This window comes from Pavona decussata, unplaced genomic scaffold (assembly GCF_977016875.1).
Source record: "Pavona decussata unplaced genomic scaffold, jaPavDecu1.1 SCAFFOLD_120, whole genome shotgun sequence".
Taxonomy (NCBI): Eukaryota; Metazoa; Cnidaria; class Anthozoa; order Scleractinia; family Agariciidae; genus Pavona; species Pavona decussata.
In genome coordinates this window covers 65,451-82,668 of record NW_028145534.1, presented here as the reverse complement: position 1 = coordinate 82,668, position 17,218 = coordinate 65,451, and the positions used below count along the sequence as shown (strand labels likewise).

The window sequence follows — 17,218 nt, the reverse complement described above, 5'->3', positions numbered from 1 at the left end:
CGTGTTTCGCTCGCTTTATTCAAGGGACGATATTTCCCGATTAGAATAGATATGGTAATTTATTCCATGGTATACAAGCCTGCGGTTATCGCGACATCTTATCAATAAAAGGTACTCTCTCATTTCATAACAACATGCACCTGGCCACGGCCAAGTAACACAAAAAGTGATATTTTTGTCGACAACGCCTTCACTAAGAGTCTGACATCGCCTCGAACACATCGTCGCGTGAGATAACAGTGTACAGACCGCTCAGTCGATATGAGAGAAATAGTTCACCTTCAAGCCGGCCAATGTGGAAATCAGATCGGAGCCAAGGTAAAATTGTCTTTCTTGCTGCCTTTTGTGGTGAATTAACCTTTTCGAAAGAAAAATGTTCCTGACTGAGTGTATTATGTATAAGATTCATGCAGTTTCATTTTTATGAAGATGCTTTGTACGGCCTTGTATTTCACAGCTGTTTATCGTTCCATTCATGTTTTGTTCTTGATTATCATCACAGAGAATTCTATTGATATTTTGTGATGTAAATTTTAGCCTTTCAATATTTTGTGTATGAAACTGTGCTAAAATGCTTTCTTGTATAATATCACCCCTTATTTTAATAGGTTCGCATTTTGATGGCTTTGCCGTTTGACGAATTTGCATTTTTATGGCTTTTCATTTGGAAACTTCAGTCCAAAAAGTTAGATCGTTTGAAGCATAGGTTGTTCAAAATCGAAGAGACATTCGGTCTTTACTGCTGTAGCAATGTTATATTTCTCGCAACCATTTTTGTTTCCGATTAGCTTAATTTTTTGGCTTTTCGGTCACACCCATATATTTAAATATTTCTCGTAGCTCCTTTATTTGAATCACAGCTGTAACCTTTATTTGGATTATTTTCTGTTTTTTGCAAACGATTTTTCTACAGTATTCCAAGTGCTTTTGCTAAAGTGCTCCTTTTTATTTCCATAAAAAATACAACTTAAAAAAATACTTTTTGTTTCTTGGTTTAGTACATCACTTTGACAATGTTTACATGGCAATTTGGAAAAATGTGAACAGTCTGATCTTAAGAACGTTTGCAAACAAGATAATAGTCAGTTTCACAAAACAAAATAATAAATATTCCTCGCTTTTGTTTCGAGCAAAAATGGTTCACTCCAAGGAAAATCCCTTCAATCCCTGTTTCGAAAAGAAATTTTGTTTTAAAGATATCGTAAACAGAGAAAAGCGGTTTTATGAATTTAATGAAGACGACTTAATAAAGGCCGCGACAGAGACAAGCCATTTTAATTTGAGTGACATGTGTACTTAATTTATTTCGCGAAGCTGACTTTACTAGGTATGATAATCGTGGATAAACTGAAATTATATCGGAATTTCACTGTACCGAATGATTCTTGCAATTTATCAGATTTTATATTCAATGAAATCTATTGACGGTTTCAGCGGCGCGCAGGAATTTCTACAGAAACAAATAAACTTTCCAAGGAATTGTTTTAGTGTGCTCGTTTTCTAAAATTTGCTTGTTTTATTCTCAGTTTTGGGAAGTGATTTCTGATGAACACGGCATCGATCCCACAGGATCCTACAACGGGGACTCACAAGTACAGCTTGATAAAATCGACGTTTATTACAATGAGGCCACAGGTATGAATAATAGAAAAAATATGCTATCTCTAAAGGTTTCAGTTAAGAAACCTTTAGTGTAAAATTTGTGCCAAAATTATTGTTTCAAATTACTTTGAGTTTTGACCTATCAGTTCAGCCTCACTTTTGATTGAGAATTCGTCGATTAAATCTGCAAGCGTGTCCATTTAAATAAAAGCTGTGTGAAGTGCTTTTCGTATTGACGTTACGAATACTTGAAACTGAAAATGTGGCGCCGATCGCGTAGCGAAAATGGACATTATACTGAAAGCGCAAGAAATATTTGTTCCGCTTCAATCCATCAAAGTCGTTTTTCACGGTCCTATAAAAAGCCATTTTAATCATTTCACAGTAGGCGAGATAACTTTAAATTCTGCTCTCTTGAAATGCTATAAATTATTGTGTCCACGGTACCTTTTCTTTTCTTCCTTTTCTTTTTTTTTTCACTATGATGGTCGACCGGCTCGATCGTCAACGGATTTTAACTTTTGGATAAAATTATTATTTGTGAAAGGCTTGGAACAGACATCACAAACTTATTTACTTTGCCTTTAGGCTTTGATTATTAAAAAGTTACTCCAGGCCACTTCCTTTGTTGTCAAACTGAAAAATAACTTTGTACTATGAAACGATTCCTAGCAATTGAATTTAAATGCCTCGGAAAAAACTGACAATCTCAGGGAATTTCTTTCACAATTTTGTGATAGAGTCGCCGCTGTCAGATGCTGCATTTAGCAGTGAGTTTAGTCTATCAATAAAATTCCATCTCGAATACTATTGGTTGATGAAATAGAGATAAATGGTTATTTTGGCTGGTTACTGAAAAAGTACTTTTTCATTAGTAGCAGGTGCACTAAGCCGGTCTGATATCTAGTTTTATTGCGTTCCCAGGAGGAAAATATGTTCCCAGAGCAGTGCTCGTGGACTTGGAGCCTGGTACTATGGATTCTGTTCGTTCTGGGACATACGGGCAATTGTTTCGCCCCGACAATTTTGTGTTTGGTAAGGCGAGTGTCTCTAGTTCTGAGAACTATATTGTACAGTTCAGATATCTTATCTTTCATTTAGACCATTAAGCGACAAGATTGAATTTTTTTCTTCAATTTTCTTGAACAGGGTAATTCTTTTTTCGAGAAAAACTCGAAAAATGAGTTTAATTAAGAGTTAGGTGACTGTCATCTATTCTTTCTATAATTATATATTTATAGTGAATGCACAAAGCTTCTTTGTTTCATAAGCTAGATCAATCAGGCGCTGGCGTTGATGGGCGTTTTTTAATTCCCGTGTAAGTATATTTATCCGTCTGAGGGCGCAAAAATACTCTCAGGGATTTTTAGTTTTCAGACAGGGCGTCATCAGATTTGAGTGCGGTGAGCTCAAAAGAAACTGTGACCTCAAGGAGTGTTGTTATGTTTGCTTTCCATTTTATTTGTTTGTTTGGTATTTGTTTTTTTTTCCATCGTATGTTGAAATTATGCAACATTGTACACTGAGCAAACAGAATATTATACTGAGCCAAATATGTCGATTTTTTAACTCTTAAATCAATCATAAAAGCTAACTTCCGCTTTCCACCTCTCAGACAATAATATCGATTCAACATTAATGAATTTTCATACTTGTGATATTTGACATAAAATCAAAAGTTATTCAGTTTTCCTTTTTATGGCCGAGTGCTCCACTGACGGTCGTTCGCGCATCAGTCCGCCATATTGGATTTGCAAACATAAAGAGCTGACGCTAGTCTTCTTCGCGTCATAATCCAAGATGGCGGCAAGGTATTCCGCAAAGAATTAAATACTGGGCGTACGTTTGACGGCGGCTAAGGGTCAATCAGGCATACTTCCAATTTCACACTCTTCTCCATTCTTCCTCAGGTCAAAGCGGCGCGGGAAATAACTGGGCCAAGGGTCATTACACTGAGGGTGCCGAGCTGGTGGACTCAGTTCTGGACGTGGTCCGAAAGGAGACTGAAAACTGCGACTGCATTCAGGGTTTTCAGTTGACTCACTCATTAGGAGGGGGGACTGGGTCGGGTATGGGCACACTGCTCATTTCCAAAATACGGGAGGAGTACCCTGATAGAATCATGAACTCTTTCAGCGTGGTTCCCTCGCCAAAGGTAGGGCTGTAAAGTGTAATACGATCTTCACAGGAATACGGTCCAATATCAATAGCATCTGACATTTATCTACTCAGTACAAATGATAAGCTACCGAAGGGATTTGACCTTGAAAATAAGGAACCGGATAGGAACGATGCCGGGCGAAGGCAGCGAAAACGTCACTATTAAAATGAATTCGCGTTTTTTCAAACGTCGTCGCGATTATTCCATCTCGTTTTAAACGTCAAATGTAGGTGAAATTTCCTGGAGTTGAATTCTTGGAGACCGCACTTAAGGTTAGAAAGAAAAGGAAAATTCGTCTTGTGTGTTTGCGTCCTCCATAGAACGTCCCATGTGTCCCACAGTGTGTCAGTAAAGAGAATGCGGGAAAGTAATATCATAGAAGGCTGGAGTTTGGGATTTCACTACAGTTTCCTATTTGTAAGAAAGCAATCGTCCCTTAATGCCCTACAATAACAGTTTGCGCATCGTATCGTTTTCGTACAAAAAAAGAGCAACTGTTTCTTTTTTATGTATTTTCTAGGTTTCTGACACAGTTGTCGAGCCATACAACGCTACTTTATCAGTTCATCAACTCGTTGAAAACACCGATGAAACGTATTGTATTGACAACGAGGCTCTGTATGACATCTGCTTCAGAACACTCAGGTTATCCAACCCGACATACGGGGACTTGAATCATCTAGTGTCTGCCACAATGAGTGGCGTGACTACGTGCCTGCGCTTTCCCGGTCAGGTAAGTCAGCGGTAGTCATTACAACGGCCATCTTGTTCTCTGGTCCCAATCTGATATCTACACACCTCAATCCCCTTATTGAAATTCATATAAAACGGCTACTTTCTACTGTCGGTCAGCAAACTCTATTCGAGGGGTACATGTTTTACCAGACGTTCAACTGTAGTCGTCCAAAGTCCTTCGTAAATAGGAACCTTCAGATTTGTCTTACGAGTACGAGATTGAGTACGAGTACGACTTGTCACCAAACTTGTTTCTTGGGTCTCCTTATCTGCTGGGCTCCTGCTGCTGGTAAACAACGGGAAGGAGTAAGAGTTTTGGGGACGTGACTGTTTTGAAATTGAAAGTTGTACTCGTACACAATCTCGTTATCGTATACTCCGATCTGAAGGCTCCTAATATGAATTATGCCACGTTAAACCGAAAAACATTTTTACCTTGTAAAATCTTATTTCTGATCTTATAATGTATGATCCGCTTTCTCATTCAACTAAGGACGGTGCTTACTTCTGTTACTGCGCATACGTTCTGTGCATCTCGAGATACTCTGGTTTCCTCTGTGTGGTGCCTACTAATACAGGGATATTTTTGCGCGGTTTAAAACTATACGGAGAAAGCAGAACTTAGTAAGTCCTATTGGTATCCAAAAAGAAAACTGGGGGTAACCGTGCATTTTTCAGAGATAATAAAGCTTCAATTTGGGAAAAAATGCCATATATTGCTTTGTATTTTACAGCTTTTTAGAATTATTATTGCTTAATTATCTCTAAAAAATGCGTAGTTACCCTCAATTTTCTTTTTGGATTCCAATAGCCCTTGCTAAGATCAGCTTTTTGCATAGTCATAAACCACGCAAAAATACTTCGGTATTAGTAGGCACCGTCCTTAAATTTAAACGAAACCTTTTACATGTATACTGTATAGGCGGATGAAATAACGCGAAGGTTTCACCACACACTGACATCAGCTTCACCGTTGAAATTTACTTGATAAGAAGCATGGTAGTCATTATTTAAAAAATTGAAGTTTTGAAACCCTTACACAAAATTTCAGCTCAACGCTGACCTGAGGAAGCTTGCCGTAAATATGGTCCCATTCCCCCGCCTCCATTTCTTCATGCCTGGGTTTGCACCGCTGACCAGCCGTGGATCGCAGAACTATCGCGCGTTAACAGTACCAGAACTCACTCAGCAGATGTTTGATGCAAAGAACATGATGGCTGCCTGTGATCCAAGGCACGGCCGTTATCTTACTGTGGCAGCGGTATTCCGTGGAAAGATGTCCATGAAAGAGGTGGATGAACAAATGTTGAACGTTCAAAATAAAAACAGGTTCGTGCGTTTTTTCATAATGTCAAAACTGTTTAACAGTTTCGGACCTATCCTCGCAACAGGTCGACGCAGTTCACCTGAACGAGATTTCTTATCCTTCTTCAGGGCCTTATCCCAAACTGGCTACCATTTTAATATTCTTTTTATTTGTGTTCAAATTAGCCCTTCTTACCTCGTTCGTAAGTTCAAAAATCAAAAGAATATTTTAATTTGAACCAGGAAAGATGGGCCTGAATTTGAAAGCAAACAAAAAAACACTAAAATGGGAGCCATTTACCTTTCACTTATTACTGAGATGATTATATATTAATTATTAATTTATTAACATGTTTTTGATTTCCATGTTTAGTACCTACTTTGTCGAGTGGATTCCAAACAACGTCAAGACCGCTGTTTGCGACATTCCTCCCCGCGGGCTCAAGATGTCTTCAACGTTCATAGGGAACAGCACTGCCATTCAAGAGCTGTTTAAGAGAATTGGCGAGCAATTCACCGCCATGTTTAGGCGCAAGGCGTTCTTGCACTGGTACACAGGGGAGGGGATGGACGAAATGGAGTTTACTGAGGTAATTATCATCTGGTTTAGGGTAAACCTCGTCTCCAGTCTTCCTCGGGGCGCAGTCAAAAATGACGTCACCGGTTGAGCTGGCCCCATGTCCAAGTTGTTCAAAGAGCGAATAACTTTATCCAGCGAATAAAATGTACTGGTTGGAGTACATTTTAACCGCTGGATTAGCAACCTATCCACTGGATAGAGTTATCCGCTCTTTGAACAACCGAGACACGAACAAGAAGTTCGTCCCCAGGCTTCCGAAATGAAACTCATTTCATTCAGTAAGCCCTATGAGGCCTAGAGACGCGGCAGGTTTAGGATCCGTTTCTCATAAAGCAAAACGTTAATTCACGCACAACTGCCTAACATAGACGAGGTTCTATAACGTGAAGCAACTAGTGGTATTATATGTCTCCCGATTCCTGGATGGAAGCTAGTAAATCGCAGGGATATCCCAATGATTTCCGTCGAAATTCGCTGGAGGTTCCAAGGTACTATCTGGGCCCAGTTGTTTAAAGCCCGATTAGATAACCCAGGGTTAGTGTGAACGTTGATTACTTATCAATAATAATGTTTCCAAAGATTTTTGCCCCTCAGTTTCAACTTAGAGTTTTCTATAGCTTTGGTTTTAAATTAGCTTTTAAACGCATTTTCACTGGGTTACATGAAAACCTCGGTCCTGGATTGGTGTTAATCAGTTTTCCAAAATATCTGGGCTCACTGCAAAGCAAGCCAATGTGAAGTAAATTTTCGTCACATTGGGAGCTCAATGACACGATGACACCAGCATGGAAAAACTATGGGCTTTTGACTATGATTAATCTTCCGATAGAAAGGCAACCCGCTAACCTTTACACTATCTTATTGTAGAATGTGTGGAATGTCACCAGGGAATTCCATGCGCCCAACACCTAAGAGTTCATATAACTACTGAATATGTAAAATAACTCACGTGTGGATTAAACGTTTTACATGCATGGTCTCATCATGTCTCTTCGATTCGATACTTACCTCACTCCGTCATCGAAACGTAACCTTCTTCTCGCCGTAACAAGCTTGACCCGGATTTCACTTTTTGCTTTTAGGCCGAATCGAACATGAATGACCTGGTGTCAGAGTACCAACAGTACCAGGATGCAACGGCCGAGGAAGGAGAATACGAGGAAGAGGACGAAGGCGAGGAAGAAGCCGATTAGATATCGATTAAATTTATCAGGCTGAATATCATGATTATACAATGACTTGCATAACCTCAGAAGTCCAGAGGGGAGCGACGGTTAACTTCTGACGCACAGTTTCTTGGCTTCGTTGAATTATAATTAGCTTTCGATTTATAAATCGTAAAAGTACATTATTTTTCATATGATACAGCATTGTTAATTTTTTTATGGTTTCTTTTTCATTGTAGTGCTTAAATGACTGATAAGCATTTGAAATCAAAAAGACCAATAAACGTCACTTAAATATACAGAAACATTTGTCCTTTGTCACCCGATCACTTCCGGCGATCATATTGTGGCATTTCTTCCTGTTCAGTCCTTCCTTCCATAATTTTCTATTCTTTTAGTGTGAGCAATGGGACACGACGCGTCGAAGAATTTGAACGCAACTATTTGTTACGGCAATTTTGACCAAAATGAGAGGGGAGGCTTTGGAAATGTGTCAGTGCGGAAGGGACTTGATGACAGGACCGTATATAAGTGCTCTTGAGGTATTCCTTCCGAGGTTTCCTTTCTTCCTTATCCTTAAACGAAATTGAGTCGAGAAGAGACGAGAAATAAACCGTTATCGCGGCTTCGCTGCTAAATCTTGTTCGAGGAGAATGAAGAAAGAAAATTAAAAGATTAAACCTCTGTGAGCAGGGTACTTGAGGCAAGATTAAAAGACATGTATTAGAAGACGATTTCTCCTGTTCAATTTTATTTGCATTTCAAAACTATATAAACTTTATAAACTCTGAAAGATGGAAAGATATAGTTAGGAACAAAAGTTGCTGAAATTCAAGCTGAGGAATATCAAACTCGAGAAAAAGACAGTTTTTCTTTTACCTCAAGTGATGCTAAAAAGGGGTACATTGCAGTTAACATAGCCTATTTTCACAATATCTCCGAACAGTGAAACTTTGGCCCCTGTGCAAATAGCTGTTGGAAATTTCAAGTATTTTACAACGAAACTGCAATTCGTACAATCAAAGTCCTTATTGCGTTGACTTTTTACAAGTTTCACTCAGAGTTGTAAACACGCGAAAAGATCGATCAAGACGTCAGATGTATTTCGTTCCACTTCGATCTCACTTTTTTTAACTACTGCTAAATGTCTTTCAGTTAAGGATTGCCACTCAACAGGCATGCATTGCACCGCTTGTGATTGTTATGATCAACGAATTTGATACGTATCTACTAGCAGGCCAGAATATAAGGAACTAATGAAAATGAAAGGCCATTAAAGTCGACCAATAAATACTTTTTTTCCGTCATTAAGAGAGGAAAATTTCGGAGGTATGCATGAGCTCGACGTGCAATGCATTCTGATAGAATTAAACCCTTATAAATCTACGACAAAAACATTACATTCAATTCAAACAAAACTACATATATACATTGGAAAACACGCTAGTAATTTCAAAATGAGAAGAGATGAATCTTGTTGCTTGAAAATAGGACGCCTTTCTCGAGCCAATGATCCGCGGTTGTCGTCTTAAAAATAAAATTGTATTGGAATATACGTTTACCTAGTATAACAAAAGACGGTAACAACTTTACCGAACTTTTAGAAAATATTCTTATGTCTGGGATATAAATACTGTAATATAGCTTATAAATGAATAAAAAATAAGTTAGTTTTTTCGAACATGAAAACCTCTCTTTCAAAAATAAAATTTTTAGGTACAAAGCTAACTGCATCTGTGGCAATTCTAACGCTGATAATTCTGGCGAACACGGAGCTATTTAAACAGCGAAACAAGTTTTCTTCAAAAATAAATGGATTCATTTCTTAACGAGCAGTCGACTTAAATTACTTTACATGATGACGTTACTACAGCATGCCTTTACACGTCGACGTAAAGACGTTAGAGCGATTTCAATTGAGTGTCAATTGCTTTGGTTTTGCTTTACGGCGCTCTGTGATTGGTTAACAAAATTGGCGCCACTTTTTCAACCAATCAGAAGCAAAAAAAACAATCGTGACTTGCCGCTCTCCTTTTCCCGCGCTTGGCGCCAGTTACATTACTTCGAGTTCTGATTAGTTCATTTGCAATATCTACGTCTGCTGTGATTGGTCACAGCAATTTGGTTTTGGTTTTACGGCACTCAATTGAAAATAGCTCTAATCTATTAGCTCAAGTATTTTAGACTTGCGTCGTCTTCGCACCAAATGACGTGACCATCATGATGTTAGACTTGCAGGCTGTTATACGCTGCTCCAGAGTTTTGTTGTCTTCTTCTAGCGCATTTATGAATCTCGGGTCTTCAGCACTAAGCTCTTTTTCGGCTCTCACTGCAAATATAAACAACGAAAACAAAACGTCAATCACAATTTTATCCGCCACGGAACAAAATAAATTATAGTAAACGTAAGAACCGGAGGGACAAAAACCAGTTCAACGTTATTAAGTGCAGCAATAACCATTGACTCAGCCAATCTGCAGAGTATGACAAGTGTACGCGCGAGTTTTCAGAATATCTTCTTTTTGTTTATTTTAGAAAATGCCTCTAAACGCGCGAGACCTCGCCGTTGTCGTCATTTCACATTCTTGTTCCAAGATCTGATTATTTTATCAACACCTTTAGTTCATGATGTTTATATTATTTAGACAGCAAAGGTGATTTTCAAGCAATTTCCTTAAACCCAGAACTAAATCGAACTTGGAGTATTCGAGTTTTTAGATTTGGACGTACATATCGCCTAGCTGATCATCTCTCTTCGATCTATCTCTCTTCTAAAAAGCCTGGTTCCCACTTGTGAGATAAGTACAAGCATAAGCATAAGAAAAATCGAGTGGGAACGGCATGAAATAAGCGCGAGTTAAGCATAAGCATAAGCGCAAGAAAAAGAAACTTTTTCCATTCCTTGTGCTTGTGCTTATCTCACGCTTGTGCTTATTTCAAAAATGGGAACCGGCGTGCGGTAAGCACAAGTACAAGTTCTTCGTCCGCCATCTTGAATCAGTTTCGAGATCTCCTCCAACGTTACTGTGCTTGCGTATGCCTTATTTTCTTGTGCTTGTTTCACATGTGGGAACGTCGCAAGCTTATGCTTGTGCTTAAGCTTGTGCTTATCACACAAGTGGGAACCACGCTTAGAGGAAGAACTAGCCACTTACGTCCATAACTCCATCTTTGATTTTCATCCAGTAGTCTCATTTTGGCCTCTGTAAACTCGTCTTTCAAATTGCGTTGTCTCTGACGAAGTGACGCAATCCGCGACCTTCGATCTTCAGAATCTTGCCACTGATGGAAAGTTAAGATATAAAAAGAAATAATGAGCCAGGAGAATTAACTTGGAAATATCATGTTAGAAGGGAGAAACTTTGATATCGTTTATTAAAGGGGAAGTATCACGCAAATTTGCTGTCATTTCAAAATCCAAAAATGTTTGTCTGTCAGCAGAAACAAAGAAATAATTGTCAAGTTTGTCACAAATTATCACCCCAGTGCAATAAAACTGTCGATTAATACCTCTAGCCAGAGACAGAGTAGGTCGGTATGGATTGAAACTTGAAAAATGTTAGGTTGTGTCTGTATTCATACAGCCAAACTGCGAGACGTATAAGAAGACGAAGAAACGTTGCTCTGTTGGATGGACAGATAGATTAAAGGAAACAAATAATTTATCAAAGAAAACTGGAACTAAAATGAAAGGTGACAATTTTTTTTTTACCTGAGTGTTTGGGTCCATAGCTTTCCGAACTCTCTCCATGTCATCCACCTCATAAACTTTGATTTGAACTGGTTCCAGGGACTTCCTCGAGAACCAGCGCTTGGGCGAATACTTCCTAATCCTGGAGCCAGAACCTGGGGACATAGATCGGCTCCTGCCGTAGGAGCCTAAAATAGAAGGACCTTTGATAAGCTAAGCAATCTAGTTCCGCTGGACAAGAGTAACGAAGGCTCTAAGGACAAGATCGTAAGCTAAGATGCATAACTGCTTGGAATGTGCTGGCTTATTTGTCGAATGTGGCAAAAATATGAAACTGCGCGATACCAAGATGATGCGAGGATATCATTCCAAAAACTCCAGAAATACATTTGTGTTTTCTTACCTTTTCGTTTTCCTCGGCTGAATCCTTTCTCACTGCAGCTATCACTTGAGGCGTGACTTGCATCGTTGCGCATGCTCTCATAGCCACTGCTGCTGGCCGCGTCCGATCGTGAAGACACTAGAGAGAGCAGGAAGGAGAAAAAGACGTGAACTTAGAAAAACGAAAAAAATATATTTCGTGTGGGATGCCTTGGAAATTTCTGGGGGGGGGGGGGGGTGGAAGCCGGGAAAGAGGGGGGGGGATTGTTCATTCCTAGAGTCCGTTGTCAGTAGTAAAGTTTTTCTAATGTGATTTTAAGCTTCGAGTCTGTGCATCAAACATTAGAAACGTTATCATTGAAACGAAGGCTCTTCAGTAGTAATTCCCGGAGTTGTTCTGTACTTTTCCAATACCATTACAATTAGCAATTTTATCTAGTTTTCAAATTGCACCTAGAGGGCGAAGAGGACTCTGGCGAAATCATAAAACGCGTTCAGAAGGAGTAAGGAGATCTTAGCAAGGACTATATACTCACTGGACTTCGCTCTCTTCAAAGATCGACTTCGACCGCGGAAGCCTGGGGAGTCTGGAATGCTACTGTCGCTTGCATGACCGCTGCTGTAGCTACTGCGGTCTCGCCTAAACATGAGAAAATAAATAATTAACAATTATTCCACGAGCGCGCATTGGATATGAGATGATAGAAATCTAACTCAGACCATGGCTTAATACAATCGATAGATCTATTTATCTATTTAAAGGTGGATTTTAAGGTGGAGAAAACAGGAGCTTTGTCGAACTCGATCTAAATTTCGTTTTAATATCCGACCCTAAGAGATTACCTCTAATAACTTCCCGGAATGACTCATGAAAATTTTTTTGAGTTTCAGAATGTGAGAGTATTTGAATTATTTGACGTTTAAACAGTGAAACTACTATACGCTTGTCCACTCACCCGAAAAATTTGAATTTTCCAAACTTTCCATTTCTTGGTGGAACAGGAGTCGCCGGCCTGGACATCTCATCCGCTGTCACCTCTTCAACTGATACCACAGGCTCATGCTGTACCCAGACCACCTCTGTACTTTCAGTTTTTGCACTGCTGTCTTTAGTGCTTGATGACATCAGCGCCAGCGTCGACGCGTTTTGCGTGTCAGCAGCTGTTGTAAACGTTGCTACAAACTCCCCAGATAGACGGTACTGTCGGTTGCCGCTTCCCTTGGCAGCGACTGCGTCTTCTGACTCCTGTGAGTTCGGAGGAGAATCAGAAGGAATCGTCGCTACAAATTCGCCGGACAATCGGTAAATTATCCGCGGTGGCGCGCAACGATCGTGGAAGCGTGCGATGAATTCTTCTTGCGGAGCGTACGGCGTCTCGGGCATAAGTGGAATGCGATGAATGATCGGTCTTTCCACGGAAACAGAAATGGCCGCAGAAGGAATCGTTGACAAAGTTCTATTACACGGTTTGTCTTGCTTCGATAGTTTATCAGGTTTTTCCGCGAATTCTGTATCTGGAAGTTCTGAACCACAGTAGGTTAACTTCACAAAACTGGACACAGAACTCACTGATGTGCGATCGCTTCGTTTTGATGGACTTTCTGCCTTGATATAATGCGCTCTGCTCTCGCTTTCTTTGCGAGCCAACCTTTCTGACACGCCAACATTGGTTAAATTATCCAGCCTCTCATCACTCTCTATAGTACAAGGTCTTTCTAGACTACTGGCGCTACGGAAATTGTTATTTTCATCCTCACTTCCGAGAAATGTCACGCTGGTTTTCATATTACCAACCGAGAACGAGGAAAGCCTCGGCGTAGAATCAAAACACGGCGCGACGACGCTTCGGCACGGCGTGCTCCAAGGTTCCGTTTTGGCTGTCCTGGAACTGTCGCTCGACTCGTCTCCATCTTGTGTTTTGTACATGCAAGGCGCACTATCACTGTCATAGTCCCTCTCGCCTCTATACCGCAATTTAGGACTGGAGATGAGCCTCGCAGTCTCTGTACACGTGCGTTTCTGTGGCACAAGAGGCGGTAACAGAGTATCGTTATTTGACGTATCGCACGAAGCCAAAGGAACAATGCGTCGGTTCGGCTTCGGACGTGGTCGGCGATTCTCGGGATGCCGAGCGGACGGCCGAACGTACCGCGATGAGAACTTCTCGCCTTCGCACTCTCTCAGTTGCTCGGCGACGAATTTTTGAAGAAGGGAACGTAAATCTCCCTTAGTGCTGGAGTCGGGGATGCTTTCCACTGGAATGTTCTCCTTGTCTCCTTCAATGCGAACAGTTGTATTTCCATCATCAATTTCAACGCTGACGATGCTGTAGCTGCAGCTGGCGCGGTTCTTCACGCCGTTCCGTGAATCTGTGGACGTTTGATTCAGGTTTGACTCGACAGACGGGAACTCGGGTATAGGAGACAAAGTTTTACTGCTATGGAACGATTTCGACACATGAATTTCCTCAAGTTCATCCTCGGTTGACGAAGACTGGGGCGAGGGTACGAGGCGATAAAACGTTTTCAGCGGCGTTTCAAACGTGAAGCTACGTGTCATATCCGTGTCGGAATCCGTGGCGCTATCGTCTGAGTTTTGACGATTGCCGGGTTTCTGATTAATGATTTTCTCCACTGCTCGTTCAGGAGAACCACATGCGCTGACATCCTGCAAGTGCTCCTCCAGTTCCGGGAACAAAACGTCGGTTTCATTTCCGGTGAAATTCCGGGTCGAATCATCATCTTCTTCACTTTCTTGCTCTTCTTCGCTAAAAGCTTCTGCGATAATTGCATGGTCTGCGTGCTCCTTTCCCCAAGCGATCTCGGTGTCATCGTACGATAAATCTTCGGAACTCGTTTCTCGGGTTTCTTCCACAACGTAGCAAACCTCGCTGGTGTCTGAAATCGGGGAGGGTGGTAGGCAGTTTTTGACCAGCTCAGCAGTTATCTCATTGTTAACGTGAGTTTTTCTATTCTCATAGTGGCGTGACACTTCGTAGTCGCAGAAATCGCGCTCGGAGTTGAGCGAATTCATTGAGTCAGTTGTGTTACTATTGCGATAGCTAGCCGCGTGACCGCTATGGCGTGACAGCTCGTAATCATGCAAGTCCTGCTCCATGTTAAGGGATTCCATTGAGGTAGAGTCCGTTTGAATTTCATTCACAGCTTCGCAAGTTAGGAAAGAAAATGACGGCGCCTTGGCCATCACAATGCTTTCCGCATCTGATGACTCACTTGACGTCTCGGGACTCATCACGCGTGCGCGCAGTTTAGCTTCCTCGCCAGGGAACGACTGCACGGGAATAACCACAGTGGTGTTACGAGAATTCATAGTTTCATCAACGTCAAGGTTAGGCCCAAGCCTTGATGGAATAATCAGTGTATTGAACTCTGTTGATGTGGTTTGATAGAGTTCCTTCTCCTCGAGATTCTCAAAGTCACTTTGCTGCGTTTTAGATCTCTTTGCTTCTTCTTGCGCGCTTTCCAAACTACTCAACGAACTGTTCTTTTTGTCACGAAGTCTTTTCCGACCTTCTGCTCGTTGTTCCGGTACAATTTCGATTTCAGTCTCGTAACACGATTCTTCAGTGTAACATTCGCTGCCCTCTCCTTCTTCTCGCTCGCAAGGTATTTCTTGTTGCAGTTCTTCTTCGACAAGGCCTTTCCTATCCTCGCTTCCTTCCACTTCACGTTTTAACTCTCCACTCTTCTCGTTGTCCTCAGCTTCCTCGTTTTCAATCGATTGAAGCTTCCTCACAAGGGAACTTGTACTGCCGGACACGCTCGACTTCCTGATAGGGAGCCTCGTTGGCGGGCCCTCGTTATCTGTGAGCTCACGATCACTTATGGCCCCGTCAGGGCCTACGTAGATCACAGTATCGCACGATTCTTCGCCAGTGCTCGAGTTGTAGTCGGAACTTCCCGGCTCACCGATCGGGCAGTCTTCGCGGAGCTTTTCGTTTAGCGCTGTAGTCCGAAGCCTGGGCTCGGCTGTCCGAAGTCTTGGCTTGCGGATTCGGGATTCGTCACAAGAACTTTCGCCGCCGGACGAACTGGTACTTGAACCCTGTAAAACATGAGCGAATCCAAGCACTGCTTAATAACCTTCAAGATTATGATCTCAAACCAAAACAAAGGCGTAAGAATCACAGAAATATTTACCCTAAAAGTTGTCTTTGTGAGGAACAGAATTAAATACGCTTGGGACACATGAAAATTGATTACCAGGAATATGACCTCTTTGGGTTAGACTGGGAAGGGTCTAAAATTCTGTTTAATTAAAAGTTAATCAAGCTCGGCTGAAGTTCGCGTTTGTAAACAACTTTTTCAGTTCACTGTCTTCGACGATAGTACCCTCAATTTGTTTCAAGATTAATAGCTTAATCTTTTTAGGAAAATAATGATAACTCTAAATAACCACTTGAAGAACAGCTAGCCAGAGAATATAACTTCAATGTTGTGGTTTAATATAAATACATGACAACTTTTTACTCTTTTTTAGAAAGAAGTATTCCAAGTATTTTAGTTTTGATCTTATCAAATTAATGCTTTTTCGCCCGCATGCTAATAGCACACCAACAAAACACAGAATTGACAATTTTTGTTTCCCGAAGTAAACATTCCATTACAAAAGATACTTCAAAACAAACGCCGAATAGTTAAATGTTTTATAACTTAAAATCTTCTCAGCACGATAAGAAAAATCCTTCAGAGTGAGAATCAACGGGGCTCTAACTTGCGTGGGGAGATAAGTAACCGTATCGCCCCAGGGACAAGTCTTTTAATAGAGTACAGCCTAGGTACAAAAGCTAGACACTAAAAATATAGACTTGGCCACTACGTTAGCGCGTTTGAAAGAACTGGTTTGTTTAAGTTTAGAGTTTAACAAGTGACAAATTTATTTTCATTCTCCTCAAATGTTCAATTGTTTATGGAACGCATTTTTAATTTGCGCAACGGGACATCAGGTTTTTTCACGCAAATTAGTAAACGTAAAATCCATTTAGCAATTCAAGCATGTTGAATTGTTACTACGCTCACGAAAGAAAAACGAAGATTTGTATAGTTACAAAGCCGAAATATTCACAATTTCTAACTTTGAAAATTTCGTGTTTAACTCTTTCAGAAGTCAGAGATACCTAATAGACTCGCTACATCAATGCCCCATATCTTATCAGAGAACAGATAAGTTTTGAGACACAAAAACTAATTTGTTCGCCCACCATTCAGTTATTGCTTCAAAAGCTGTGTACACTAGACTTGTTAATAGTTGAGTTTCGTTTTAAGCTTTATAGCGTACTAAACAATCGCTCGGTTCGGTGTTAACAACATGTTAGAACAGAACTGCGGTCAAACGACTATGGAACGAGTTCGGTTAGTTTTCAAGTTAGCATGGCTCGTCTCCAGCACACACCACCCAGGGTGTAAAAAGAAATAAAAACGATGACTTGTCTAATTACAAGCAATTTAAGGGAAACTAACCGCAGCTTCGTAAGCTGATTTCAAAAGTTAACACGAGCAATTTTAAGGTTATTGATTGTTTTGAAAACTCTGCCGTATCATGCCGAGTGACCTCGTGCTCAACATGGATAACCAGA

The 17,218-nt window shown here is 40.7% G+C and overlaps 2 protein-coding genes across 8 annotated transcripts in view; one reads left to right on the top strand and one right to left on the bottom strand.

The window, feature by feature from the left end:
* Nucleotides 1-173: 173 nt before the first annotated feature.
* On the top strand, nucleotides 174-7,844 carry LOC146469657 (tubulin beta chain-like). The gene is made up of 8 exons (XM_085122971.1): nucleotides 174-318; nucleotides 1,527-1,635; nucleotides 2,527-2,637; nucleotides 3,513-3,757; nucleotides 4,284-4,496; nucleotides 5,550-5,827; nucleotides 6,177-6,393; nucleotides 7,466-7,844. The coding sequence occupies exons 1-8, from the start codon at nucleotides 262-264 to the stop codon at nucleotides 7,574-7,576; spliced, it is 1,341 nt and encodes a 446-aa protein (XP_084979097.1). The 5' UTR covers nucleotides 174-261; the 3' UTR covers nucleotides 7,577-7,844.
* Nucleotides 7,845-8,278: 434 nt separating this feature from the next.
* LOC146469656 (uncharacterized) overlaps nucleotides 8,279-17,218 on the bottom strand; it is a 49,166-nt gene continuing 40,226 nt past the window's right edge. For 6 of the 7 annotated variants that reach the window (XM_085122966.1, XM_085122965.1, XM_085122964.1 and 3 more), the window contains 6 exons: nucleotides 12,578-15,687; nucleotides 12,158-12,261; nucleotides 11,644-11,760; nucleotides 11,262-11,428; nucleotides 10,705-10,831; nucleotides 8,279-9,878 (listed from right to left, as the gene is read on the bottom strand). In XM_085122966.1, the coding sequence (XP_084979092.1) occupies nucleotides 9,730-9,878; nucleotides 10,705-10,831; nucleotides 11,262-11,428; nucleotides 11,644-11,760; nucleotides 12,158-12,261; nucleotides 12,578-15,687 (3,774 nt within the window). In that variant the 3' untranslated portion in view covers nucleotides 8,279-9,729. Of the gene's footprint in view, nucleotides 9,879-10,704; nucleotides 10,832-11,247; nucleotides 11,429-11,643; nucleotides 11,761-12,157; nucleotides 12,262-12,577; nucleotides 15,688-17,218 lie in introns of all 7 variants that reach the window. The other variant, XM_085122968.1, reaches the window with a different exon arrangement.

Bases quoted from the DNA above. Each gene is read 5' to 3' on its own strand.
- LOC146469657 (XM_085122971.1), top strand. From the start codon at position 262: ATGAGAGAAATAGTTCACCTTCAAGCCGGCCAATGTGGAAATCAGATC. The intron at 2,638-3,512 runs GTAAGGCGAGTG...ATTCTTCCTCAG, and splicing joins CCCCGACAATTTTGTGTTTG to GTCAAAGCGGCGCGGGAAAT. The intron at 6,394-7,465 runs GTAATTATCATC...TTTTGCTTTTAG, and splicing joins ACGAAATGGAGTTTACTGAG to GCCGAATCGAACATGAATGA.